Source organism: Pezoporus wallicus, unplaced genomic scaffold (assembly GCF_028554395.1).
Source record: "Pezoporus wallicus isolate ANWC-B61680 ecotype Strahan unplaced genomic scaffold, APGP_CSIRO_Pwel_v1 contig_2439, whole genome shotgun sequence".
Taxonomy (NCBI): Eukaryota; Metazoa; Chordata; class Aves; order Psittaciformes; family Psittacidae; genus Pezoporus; species Pezoporus wallicus.
Window position 1 is genome coordinate 589,730 of NW_026638501.1, and position 11,791 is coordinate 601,520.

The 11,791-nt window shown below is 45.1% G+C and overlaps 1 protein-coding gene across 1 annotated transcript; it reads right to left on the reverse strand.

Annotated features, from left to right (window-relative positions):
* Nucleotides 1–1,011: 1,011 nt before the first annotated feature.
* SH2D4A (SH2 domain containing 4A) lies at nucleotides 1,012–11,388 on the reverse strand. The gene is made up of 9 exons (XM_057411105.1): nucleotides 10,655–11,388; nucleotides 9,749–9,908; nucleotides 9,069–9,228; nucleotides 7,043–7,108; nucleotides 6,509–6,647; nucleotides 5,126–5,342; nucleotides 4,593–4,723; nucleotides 3,547–3,767; nucleotides 1,012–2,025 (listed from the first exon to the last, which is right to left on the reverse strand). The coding sequence occupies exons 1-9, from the start codon at nucleotides 10,827–10,829 to the stop codon at nucleotides 1,933–1,935; spliced, it is 1,362 nt and encodes a 453-aa protein (XP_057267088.1). The 5' UTR covers nucleotides 10,830–11,388; the 3' UTR covers nucleotides 1,012–1,932.
* Nucleotides 11,389–11,791: the final 403 nt, after the last annotated feature.

The window sequence follows — 11,791 nt, forward strand, 5'->3', positions numbered from 1 at the left end:
TCCATGATGTTTTTAATTTATCCTCCTTTAGGTTTCCCTAAGCCCTCAGCTTAAGGTATCTTTGAGGTTGGCCGCACTTACGGAGCAGGGATAGACAGATGATCTCCAGAGACCTCTTCAAATCTACATTACTCTGTAATTGGAAGCATTTGACACCTGTAAATTCAACACGTTGTTACTTTGGGTATCTTAGCAAGCATGTCATCCAGCCCCTGTGGGAGTTTTACAAGTTGTGTTTTCAAATAGTACCCAGCAGGACAACAACTATGGCACATTCTTCACATGAGAATGCTTCACTGGTGCTAACTTTTCTCTAGGATCTCTGAGTGACTTTTCATTTTAGCTGTATTTTTCAAAAGAAACAGTTACTGGAGAAGGAAAGAGAGATTTCCCCACACACACACACACAAATATTCTGGCACCACCTCTCCTGATTGTTGCAGATTATTTTGCAAGTATCTCTTTGATACATGTGATACAGTGCCTTAAGAAGCTCCTTATGTCACTTCCATTGCCAGAGTGTTGTCACTTTCAGAATTTCACTTTAAGGCTTTATCTCCAGACTTAAACCTGCTGTAACTGGAATGCTGTTATTCCTCCTTCGTTGTATGGAAACCACCTATCAGCGGAGTTGTACATTTTAAGACCAGATGATTGTAACAGTTTCTTTGAGTCTGTATTCTGCAAGACGCACATCAACGTAAGACTGAAGTTTCTGACTGCTTCCTCAAGTTAAGCCCTGACCCAATAGAATAGCCCTGACCCAACAGAAAGAAGGGAACAAGTAAACCAACTGAAACCAAATTGACTCGTTCACGATTTGAGGCTTGTATCTCTAAAAACTGTTTGCAGATTTGTACCACAACCTTCAGCTGTACAGTTTGTCATGCGCAACACCAAGATGAGGGAACCTGGGCGAGGATTCATTTGCTATGTGATTTTTCCAGCCTCTCCCACAGTATTCTGAAGTATATATTTAAAGAGCAGCATAACAGATAAAAAGAGAGAATATTATGTTGAAAGAACAAGTTCTATATTAAAGTTTACACCCAATGCATCTCAGTAATCTGGACACAACTTGCAATAAATAGCTCCATTTTGCAAAATAGCATTCTTTGCTGGCAAAGGTTCTTCTGTAAACTGTACTAATACTGATATAGGCACGGCTTCTTACATCTTTTAGGTTCTGTGCATGTGGAAGTCTTTCATACAAATTCCTATATAGCTTCTCCTTTCCCTTTCAAAAGACTAATCTCTCTCTATGCAGAAAGGCTAGTGTGGGACTTAAATACAAGTTAAAAGGGTGAGGATCTACATTCAGAGGCTAAAGGAGTTTTAAAAATGTACTTTTCATGAAAATCCCTCTTCACAAAGAAAACCTTTCACTGAAAGGCACAGAGGGTTTGCTTGGATGTTTGGCTTGAACATCCTTGATTCCAAGGGCACAGCATTTTACAGGATTTATCTTCACATTATGCAAATTACTGTATCAGGATGAATCACCCCCTCCAAGTTGTTTTGTGCCTTCAGGAAGGTATGATCTCATTCAACTGTAGACACCAATCTATTTCCCAGATGGCACACAACCTGGCATTCAAGAACAAAAGGCAGCTTGAATACAGAAGTCCCCGAGGAAATCTGCAAACACCCACTGAAAATACATGGCAGTATCTCCCTGTTCAATTGATTACTTCATCATTTCATTCACTCCACTGTGCAGGATGCATCCAAGTGCTTTGCAGCTTGCTGGGCTGATGCATCCATTAACTCAGTTGATACCGCTCACAACAGTACTTATACTCTCACTGTGTTGTTGTGAAGGATATAAAACAGAGGCACTGATGGCAACTATTTCAAGTAAGCATCAACAGCTCTAGTTCGATGTTCAGTCTGTGAATACGAGCATGGGGCTGCACAGTGAGACCGGGAGGCTCATTCAAAGAGAGAGATGTAATCTGCTTCTTGGTCCTCTTGGCCACAGGGGTAAAGCAACAGCTCCTTTCCCAAGGAAGTGATGGGTTCATCCTGTTGATAAAGGATATGATTAAGCACCACCTTTCAAACGGACCCTACTTATCACAGCATCACAGGGTGAGCAACAGTCTCCCTGCCTCTGTAACAGTGTGGTCTTGTTCATCTGTGTGAGACAGCTTAGTGTCCCAGGGAACTTGCAGAGGGACCCACATAAAACAAAGTCTTTATAAAGCAATGTTTGTGCTCGGTGCAGTAACCCAGTGACATGACTCTGGCAGTTCTTGGAAAGAGCTGTGCTTGTCTCGTAAGCAGCCACATCTTCTATGGTGTGAAATGCTGCCCTGCCTTGAAAGTGCTGGAGCAAGGACTGTGCAGCATGCAGGTAAGCAGGACAGGGTGGTTGTGAACTGTGCTCCCGACTGCATTTGTGGGAGAGACAAGGGTGGATACTGGAATAAGCACATGCCTCTGCTCAGGCAAGCCCTGTTCTAACAAGGAAATTCCCTGATAGTACAGTCTCTCCCATCTCATTCTCCACCCTGGCAGCAGGTGCATGATGGGAACTTGCCTTCTCTTGTGGTCACTTTGTGGGTGATAAGCAGAACCCACTAGGGCAGTTCACAAAGTGGGTTCATCCTCCCCCTATCTGCTATAGTGCAGGGGGTCTGTAGGGTTCTTTGCAGGCTGTGGGCATGGCTCTATCTTTAAAGCCTGACTGCGTATCTATTAAATCCCCTGGCTCTGGTACCAGTAGTTGTATTGCCCCTGCTTTCAACAATTTCAGTCTGAACTGTGAAACCCATGCAAGAAGCAAGTTCAGGTAGCCCAGGTAGCGCTCCATGTAGCAAATGAGCGCAGATGTTTTCCTCATGTCCCATTTTGTTTAGCCATGTCTGTATTATGCTAGGCACTTGGTTAAAAGAAACATGGATTTTAAATGAACCTTTAGGCAAAATGATTGTCCTGTGCCTGGGAAGATCTTACAATAAAGGAATGAATAATCCATCCGACCCTCCTTGGAGCCCATGTAACTGCAGTCAGTGTTAGAGAATATTGCTGTATTGCTGTTATTGTTGAAAAAATTGCCAACCTACTTCCTTCCCTTCTATTTTTTTATCTTTGCTCAGTATTACACCTTGCCTGCTTTGACATTATAAAGATACCTTGGTCTCTTTCATGCCAAAGCTGGAGGCAAGCAGGATTCCCTGCTTACCCAACTTGCCAGGACCCCACAACCATGGAGAGAATAAAAAAAGAGGAGTCTGCAGGAGTATGCTGTTACCTCTCACCTTACCAGCATTTCTACTGAACAGCATGCAGCTGGAGCCCTGCGTGCAAGGTGCTTTGCATACTTGAGGGGAAGTAAGTGAGTCAGATCAGAAATGTCTGAGATGCTTTAAGTCACCTGAGATGTACCCATCAGGCTGGAATACCCTTCCGGAGCAGCTGGATATCCAACAGCAGCTGAAATGGGTCTGGTTGCCTACTTTAAACCAGTTGAATCTATTCTTTCTTATTTTGAAGGGCCTTGAGGCAATTAAGCAGTTAATGAATGCATTGCCAGATATTCACCTTGTGGTAGTCTACAAGGTCAGCCAGTGTCGAATGTTGTAGCTGGTCCACTCCAAGGAAGCTGTAGGAGTCACTGGAGGCATCAATGAGGAAGTGTTTGCATCCTTCTACAGATCGATAGGAGAGCACGTAGCCTTTGATTTTCTCACTGACCCGGACCAGGAAACTCCCTGGTACTGTTTTATTCAGAAGCTCTTCTGCTTTCTTAGAGGTTAGGATACCTGTCCAAAACCAAACCAGAAAACTGAAGGGAGAAAAACACATGTGCAAGACTGGATTGAACAGTTCTCACAAGAAATCTGCTTTACTGCTCCAAAGCTGGTCCGTGGCACTTCCATCCCTTGCACTGCTTCTTGCCCAGTAGACCAGGAAGAACAGTACTGCCATTGCTAGCAGCAAACATGCTAACTTAGCATTATGGTAACTTCTCCAGACTTGGATGATTATGAATGTGCATGGCTCAAAAGGACAGCTTCTGCATTATGAGAGAGAACAGCATTGCAGTGTGTTGTATGTTGACTCCAGTACAGCAGGGCTGGGCAGACAGTGACCATAGGTCCTGTCAGAAAATTGTGTAAGCATTAAAAGCCCAGTTACAAGAGGATAACTCTTTTGTTGCTACAGTCTCACATCAAAGATATTTCCAAAGCAGCAGAGATGGATGGGATCATGATGACCCATTAGAAGTAGGACTGAAAAGGTGATGGATGATGAGCACCTATGGAGGGAGAATGACCTGGGGCTGAGGATGAGGTGTGCCCAAATCTCTCTCACCCTGGTCCAAACAGTTACCAGAGTGACCATGCATCCAGTACAGGGAGGAAGGAGTGGCATATAGATATAGGGCATATTTTCTGGCCTCTGTTCTAACACTTCAGCTTGCCCTTTCTCATTATGCTAAGGGAATTTAAACTACATTCATAGGTATTTAAAACGGAAAACCTAGCCATCTTCAAAAAGCTCCTGGGCCCAATCTATGCAGCAGCCATGTTAGCAGGAACAGCTCCTGAAAGAGTTGGGTTGGGGCAGAAATGCTCAGGACTCACCATGAAACCAAGGAGCTATTGTGTCTGTGGTTTTCTGATAGCCAGCTCGGAGAGGGAATTGCTCCTCTCTGAACCACCTGATGATGCTTTCTTCAGTGGAATTGGAGATTGTCCTCTGGATTCCCTCTTTCCTGTTTGAAAAGACTGTGATTAGTGCATCAAATGCAAACGATGGCTTTTGAGTCCTTGGCAAGACTTCCCTTTTGTTCAGAATGTTAAGAACAGCCCTGAACTTACACTAGTGCAACTGTCAGCAATATTATATGGTTTTCAATAGACATTCAGCATAGAACATGTATGCACTTTAGGCTTAGGATACTCTACTAAATAAACCTGTTACATTTTAGTAGTGAACAAGTATGTCTCATCACATCCTAGGCTGGCATATAGCCTAGGCTCTGCATTTTTCCCTGTGGGGTGTCTTCTCCATGTGAGAAAGAGAGATAACCATTCCCATCTCAACCATCCCATGCTAGAGCAGAAGAATCTAACCCCTTCTTCCCTCCACAGTGCACACATAGGGGTTTCCTTACCGAATCGTTCTCCCGTTTGACATCACAGGAGGTAGAAGTTTAGGCTTAGGAGGGAGAGGTGGGTATTGGAGTGGTCGCCGATCTCTTGCCGTGGCACCCTTGGAAATATCTGCCTGCTTCCCTTTGTGGATGCCCTGCAGTGAGAGTCTCCTGTAGTCATCCCTGGCTTGCCGTGCAAGAGAGCGTCTCTTCTCATCTGCTGCCTTGGATTTCTGCACTGGAAGAAAAAAGGAATCCTACAGGAGTGAACAAGCAGGCAAGTTTTAAGCTTGCTGCCCTTTGGCCATCCGCCTGTTTGATGAAGTGGAAGAATAACCTCTTTCACAAGGTTGCACTCAATTGTGGGGCCATTTGCCATGTGTCTCCCCTCACTTTTGGTATCTGCTACTTAACAGGGTTCAGTTCTTATACCTTCAAGAGATTAAACATCTGAGTTCTTTTTGAGCACCAGGTAGGTCCCTTTGAACTTACAGACTACTTGGTTCTGTTTTAGATACTGATTCCTGGCTCAGACATACATTTCTGTCATACCTTTCATGAGAGCCAGTGGGGAGGGGTTATGGAATAAAAGCAGCTGGAATTACTCTAAAGCAGTCCTTTGAAGGATTTGAAAGTGCTGGTCATATTTTGAGAGTGGAAGGGGTCTTGTTTAAACTCGTTCAGAAAGAGGAGAACTTGACTGGATATATTTTATTTTTTTTTGCTGTAAAACTGCCTTGATTGTCTAGGTCCAGCTCATCCTGGAGTCTCAGGAATAACAAGCTCTCCGGTCGGTCTGAACCAGGCTATCCCCTAGCCTGAAGTGTAAACTATTGGTAGCACAGCACTGCCATCTGCTGAGCAGCAGGGGAGGAACGGGGGAAAAAATGCCTCCGGTTCTCCTTCTGGAAGTATTTGGCAGCAGCGATGGATACTACCGCAAGTTTCATGCTGGAAAATATGTGTTTGCCGTTTTCCTTTGTATCTTTTTGCATTCACTACATGACACAGGGCAGCAGGAGCCTGTTTAGGTGGGATCGTCCTTGGATGTCAAGCACGGAAAACGCTTTTTAGTTAGTCCCTGTCACCCATTATCCTGTCCTTGAGAGCAATGGTTACTGCAAAGACCTACAAAAAGCTAGCTTCTAGTTTAATTATCCTGGCTATACTCATGTGATTTCTATTTGTTGCTTGTTTTAATATAGTATCTGTAGGAAAATTTTCCATTTCCTGCCCAGCTCTAGTCCCAGTGTTGCGTGGACTCAGTGCTGTGATATATTATGCAGTGCTGTATTTCTCACCAGTACACCCACCAACCAATTATTCAGTTCCAGTGTGTGAGGAGAAAGACTGAGATGATCCCACAGAATCCTAGGATTTCTCAAGCCCCATCTAAGATCTTACAGGATTCCTGCCATTCAGGCTCATTCTCATCCAATTTCTGCAGCGTCCTGTGGCTCTCTGAGCTGGGGCGGCTCTGCAGTATTGCCTCCTGGGGGACTGTGGTTTCTTCTCCTCGATTTCTCCTCTGTGCTTCTTTCATCTATGAAAGAAACAGTGTGTTCAGGTTTGTCCCAACCTAGTTTTAACCTTGCTTTTTAGCTAGCCTTCAAATACTGGCAACCCCATTCTTTATTGTGAATCCCTCTGATTTCAACAACATATAGACACTGTCATTACTGCAGGTGACAACAGAGGAAGTAAGGGAAAACAGTCTACCAGAAATCATCTCCCTGTACTGCTCCCTAGACTGCCAACCTGACCTGCTTTGTATCAGCTCCAAATCATCACACCATACATGAAGAGCATGGAAATGATGGATAAAACTGGTCCAACAACTGGTGAGGACATTTTTGGGTCAGATTAGTCTGACTGGGACTCTATGGTAAAGTCTGAGCCCTGCTCAGTGTGTTAAAAGCATCCTACATTGCCACTTACCTGTTGGAAGCCACATTTCCTCATGTGACAGGCTGCCAGCATCTGGTGAACATCTCTGGTTTCCCTCTGGGAAGAGGAAATGAGTGGTGAGAAATAAATGTGACATTGGGACTACTGCTCTTTTTTTGAGCAATAGGTATTTAATGCAGAAGCAGCAACACGACATTTACGTTAAAAAATTTTGCCAGCCTTCTCTAACAAGCACTGATTTGTTTCATCATATTAGGCCTAATACGCCACTCAGGGGTGTCAAGATCATCATAAGCTTGGATTTGCTAAACAGTTCTTCCAGGTGCTCCCAGGGAGCAGCCCTTTCCCTCCCTCCATCTAAAGCAAGCCTTAACTGAACCTGCCATCCCCAGCTTTACCTGCCTGCTATTGTTTGCTGCTGTGTTTGAGGTGCTGCAAATCCCTGCTTGTCAAACTGACCCAGCTAGCTGTGTGTCTTGTGATTACTCTTCCCTGCAAACCAGTCTAGCTACCCTGGCAGCAGCCGCTAGCTGAGACCTGCCTTTGAAGACAAACAGTTAGACTTGTCTTTGAGCAAACACCCTCCCCTTCCCCATTGGACCCAGACTGCGTTCCATGGCACAGTGAGTAGCGAGTTAACTGTACTACACTGCTTACCAAGGACACACTGTTTTTTTATCCCCATCACCCTCTTAGCTAACATTTAATATAAACTTGGCTTTCCAATTTCCCTTCCCTTGACAGGAAACTAGGAACTTCAAATGTGTGTGAAGCAGCTTGCTTTCTTAGATTAGTCCCCCATCCCTTGCAGCAGACAAAGAGAGGTAAGAAAAAATCCCTCCCCTGGCCTAGAAAATGCAACAGGGATCTTTGGTCTGGATCCCTGCTTCTAATAACAATGATGTCTCAGAAACCTGGGAAAAATTATTAATAATTTAATGACAAAACCCAGAAGTACAATATATAACCCCCTCTATTTCCGTGTGCAAGACTTTGAAAGGCGTTTAGATTTTTTGGGGGTGATGGTGGGATTTTTTGTTTGGGTTTTGTTTTTGCTTTTTCTTTATTAGCTGTGACTAACAGCTTCCTTTGAAAGGAAAAAAAATCTCCCACATAGTTGCTCAATTTCAGCAAACAGTGCTAAGAAAACCCCGTGTGAGTCAGAGGCTCTTGATAAGGGAGACTGCCATTCCAAATGCACTTCAGTATTTTGGGAGCAGCAGGAGAGGCGCGTTGCCAAAACCTAACCTTCAGTTATCGTGCTTTTTACACTGAAATATGGAGTGGCTGTATAATAAAAGAACGTACACTCATACGAGTTAGCAGCAAAAGACTGAATGAAAACACTGCTGAATGATACTAGGCTTCTCCCTTTGAATTGTCAGGGGGTTCTGTTCCTTCTGTTCAGCTTTGGTTGCATGGGTAGTCAATTCAACTCATCTTTTTCTCAGTTCTCTGCAAAGGGTTTTTTGTAGCCAGTTAAAAAGTATAGGTATATTTATTGTTGAAGAAAAGTATTTTTGTAGTGAAGCACCACAGTAAAACAGACACTGCAGTTACTGCATTTGCAGTTGTCCTGTGCTGTCAATATCATAAGCTATTGTTAAACTGTTTTAGAAGACGAAAGAAAAAGAAGAACCTAAAATATACATGTCAGAGTACGCTGGTAAAATTATCATCATCTGGTTTTATACAAGTAGATGATTTGTTTCAGGGATGTGGCCTTCCACATAAAGATCCTGGAATACCCTCCCTGGTCGTGCCTCAAAGCCATCCAAAACTGCCACAGAGCAGGAGGAAAACTACTGCAACCCTTGTTTTACCCACGGAGAATGGAAGCAAATGAATCCAGAGTAACTTGTAGCACTTGAACCTCCCTAGTCCTAAGGAAGGATATAACAGCATGGCTTCTTCTCTGACTACAGAAGAAAAGCCTTAACAGTTAGCTGGCTTCTTTTCTTCTTCAAATTACTATTTACAGCAGCCAGGATTTGCTGCAATTCCGAGATCTCAAAGCATATGTTTGTGATGGTTATGGAAAAAAGGGGTAAACTACCTTTGTGATCTCCTGGCTTTTCCCTGCTGTAGCAGCAGTAATTTTTCTCCCACATTCCTTCTTTTCCTCCACAGTGCTTTTCTTATTCCCATGAAGATCTGTCTCACCTAGGACTCCTGGTTGTAGATGTAAAGACTGTGTTACAGAAGAGTCAGTCTCTCTGAAATGCAAGATTGAGAGAGGACTTAAGAACCTGAGGGAGTCACTTTCTGTTCTCTGGGCATCTTGTGAGGAAGCTGCACATGGGCAGAGCAGTGGTACAACGAAGCAACATGTGCAGGCATCTATCGTAGCTCCAAATCAGGTAGGTGGCATAATTAAATTAATGGCTTGTGGTGAGTAACTGTTGTCCTGCTGTGCATGGGAACCCGCTGGTTAATCAGTGGCAATCCAAACTCATCATGTGCTGTAATAATAGAGTTAGCATTTCCTGTGGTCTGCAGAGGGTATCATGCAAGAGCCATATCACAGGAAGCTTAATGAGCCAGGTCAAGCCTCAGGCTGGGTCTGGTCTCTGCCAACACTGTGTGCAGCCAGCCTTTGCCTCTGCCTTTTGCCTGCAAGTTGAGTGCAACAGTGGTAGCCACAGCCCCTGCAGAGAAGACTCCAGCCTCTGGGTCCTTAGGAATGCCTTTTCCTCCATGTCTGCTCACCGAGTCATCTGGCTGAAAGTTGCTTACCTGCCCTCCTTGCTTTGCTCTCTCACCAGCCGCTTTGCCCTTTGTGCCTGGATCTCTTCACAGATGGCAGCATATGATTTATCTGAAGGATGCTCACCCATCACCCAGACCCAGACATCATTGTCAGCACCGAGCTTCCATGTCACCGACTTCCTGTTGGCTGGAAAAAAGTAGCTCTTTGGCAAATGCTGTTTGGTGCCTCCATGCAGGGTGTGTATTCTGCCTGCTGTGCCCTCCTGGCTGCCGCTGATGGCAGAGCCTTTCCAAAAGCATCTGCAGTTTGGGAAAGCTGGGCTGGGAGACAGCACATGCCTCCCATTTCTTTTCACCATAAAGAAGCCAGGTCAGTGAAGGACACAATTCTGAGTCTGGGGGCAGAGAAGACTCACCACCATCCTCCTCAGACTGTGTGAGGGTGACCTACTTGCAAACAGAGGATACTTCTGGGAGAAGAGTGCTTCTTCCCAGGAGTCGGCACACTGTGTAATCCTGGCAAAGGGACTTCAGGTCTAAAGGCACAACGGGAACCCCCTTGCAGATCTGGTGCCCCAGGACAGACATTCAAGTCCATGGTTATTTAATGGGCAGATTCAGAGGCCCCATTTAGTGGGACACTTAATGAGATGCACCTCCTGGGGCCAAGTAAGCTCTGTCTTTCCAGCTACAGTTGTTGAGCAGTTTGGTCAAGGACAGAGTGTCTGCGCCAGGGACTAACACCATTGCTTGCCTGGTCAAAACTAGCCCATTGCAGTTGTAAACCCAACTTGTTACGGTTTGGAAATACGACTACTATATGTCCCTGAAGGAAGAAATTGCTCTAAGGAAATTATCTCCTAATTTCTAGGGAGCAATTGACTTGGCCAGATCTGTGCCAGATGGGGAAGCAGCTGGCAGGCAAAGACTTACCTTTTCTAGGCAGAGGTTTCTTTGCTGAAGCCTTGTCCATAGCAGCTTCTCTTTCTTCCCATCGTCTGATCTGTTCCTGCCGCATCTTGAAAAAGAGGATCTGCTTCTGCTCCTCACTGAGTTCTGCCAGCAGGTCAGGATCAATGTACATTTCCGATAGTATCTGTTTCAGCATGGCTGCAGGTTTCAGTTACGCACGTTTGAGGCAGTGATCTCCAGGGATCAGCTCTCTTCCTGGCTCCGACAAGAAAGAGTCTCTCCCCGCCTGAGCCTGGAGCAGGAATGCAGGCGTGCCAGAGTAATTATACTTCTGTCTTTTTTTTTTAGCTCAGACTTCCTGCACAGACCAAAAAGGTAAATAAGCAGCTTAAAACCTGCTGTTAAGATTCCTTGAAATAAGAGGTGAGCTCAGCTCCCACGCAGCCCCTGTCTGCTCTGCAGGGAGAGCTGACCAGAGGGACGAGTCCTTGAATGTGGTGGTTGTTGATACTCTGATAAACCCAGCTGATAGTATATCAAAAGAGAGAGAGCGCTGCCTGTTACAGTCATCAGAGGTGCGGCTTGGCTGTGCCCAAGCAAACATTCCTGCTGGGCAAGGAATCAATGAACCCATGACTAGACGGCTCCTCCTCCTTCCAAAGGGGAAGACTTTGATGATCAAAAGCCCAGCCTGCCTTGTTTCACAAAAGAGATATGGGGAGGGCCTTCGGCTCTGCTTTTGAGGTTGGAGTAAGAATTTTGGGGTGCTCCTGTCCATTAAAGGCAGCCTCATGGCAAGTCAAGGGAGCACAAATAGTGCAGCTGGTTTGAAGAAAGATGACTTGGACAGTCAGTCACTGAGGAACTGAGGCAGCTCCTGGTCTGACACGTGTTGCTGATGCACCTTGCCCACACAGTGAGCCTGGCATGGGACATCCCTGTATGACAGGATGAAGCGGATGGGGAGAAGGAGCACCCCGATACTGCCCAGGATGACAGGTCATGTTTGGTGCATGCTAGCACGGTACTAACACCCACACAGCTATGCTTTATGGATTTGTATCTACAAGAGGAGTTTCACTGAAAAATTCAGAGCTCTCCTGTCAGTTGAGAAGATGCCAAATGAGAAAATAAAAATGTGGAACTTTGAACCAGCTC

Excerpts from the sequence above, each read along its gene's own strand:
- SH2D4A (XM_057411105.1), bottom strand. The coding sequence starts at position 10,829 with ATGCTGAAACAGATACTATCGGAAATGTACATTGATCCTGACCTGCTG. Across the intron at positions 9,909-10,654 it reads GAAACCTCTGCCTAGAAAAG|CCAACAGGAAGTCGGTGACA; the intron begins GTAAGTCTTTGC and ends ACTTTTTTCCAG. Across the intron at positions 4,724-5,125 it reads TCAAACGGGAGAACGATTCG|GAAAGAGGGAATCCAGAGGA; the intron begins GTAAGGAAACCC and ends CTTTTCAAACAG.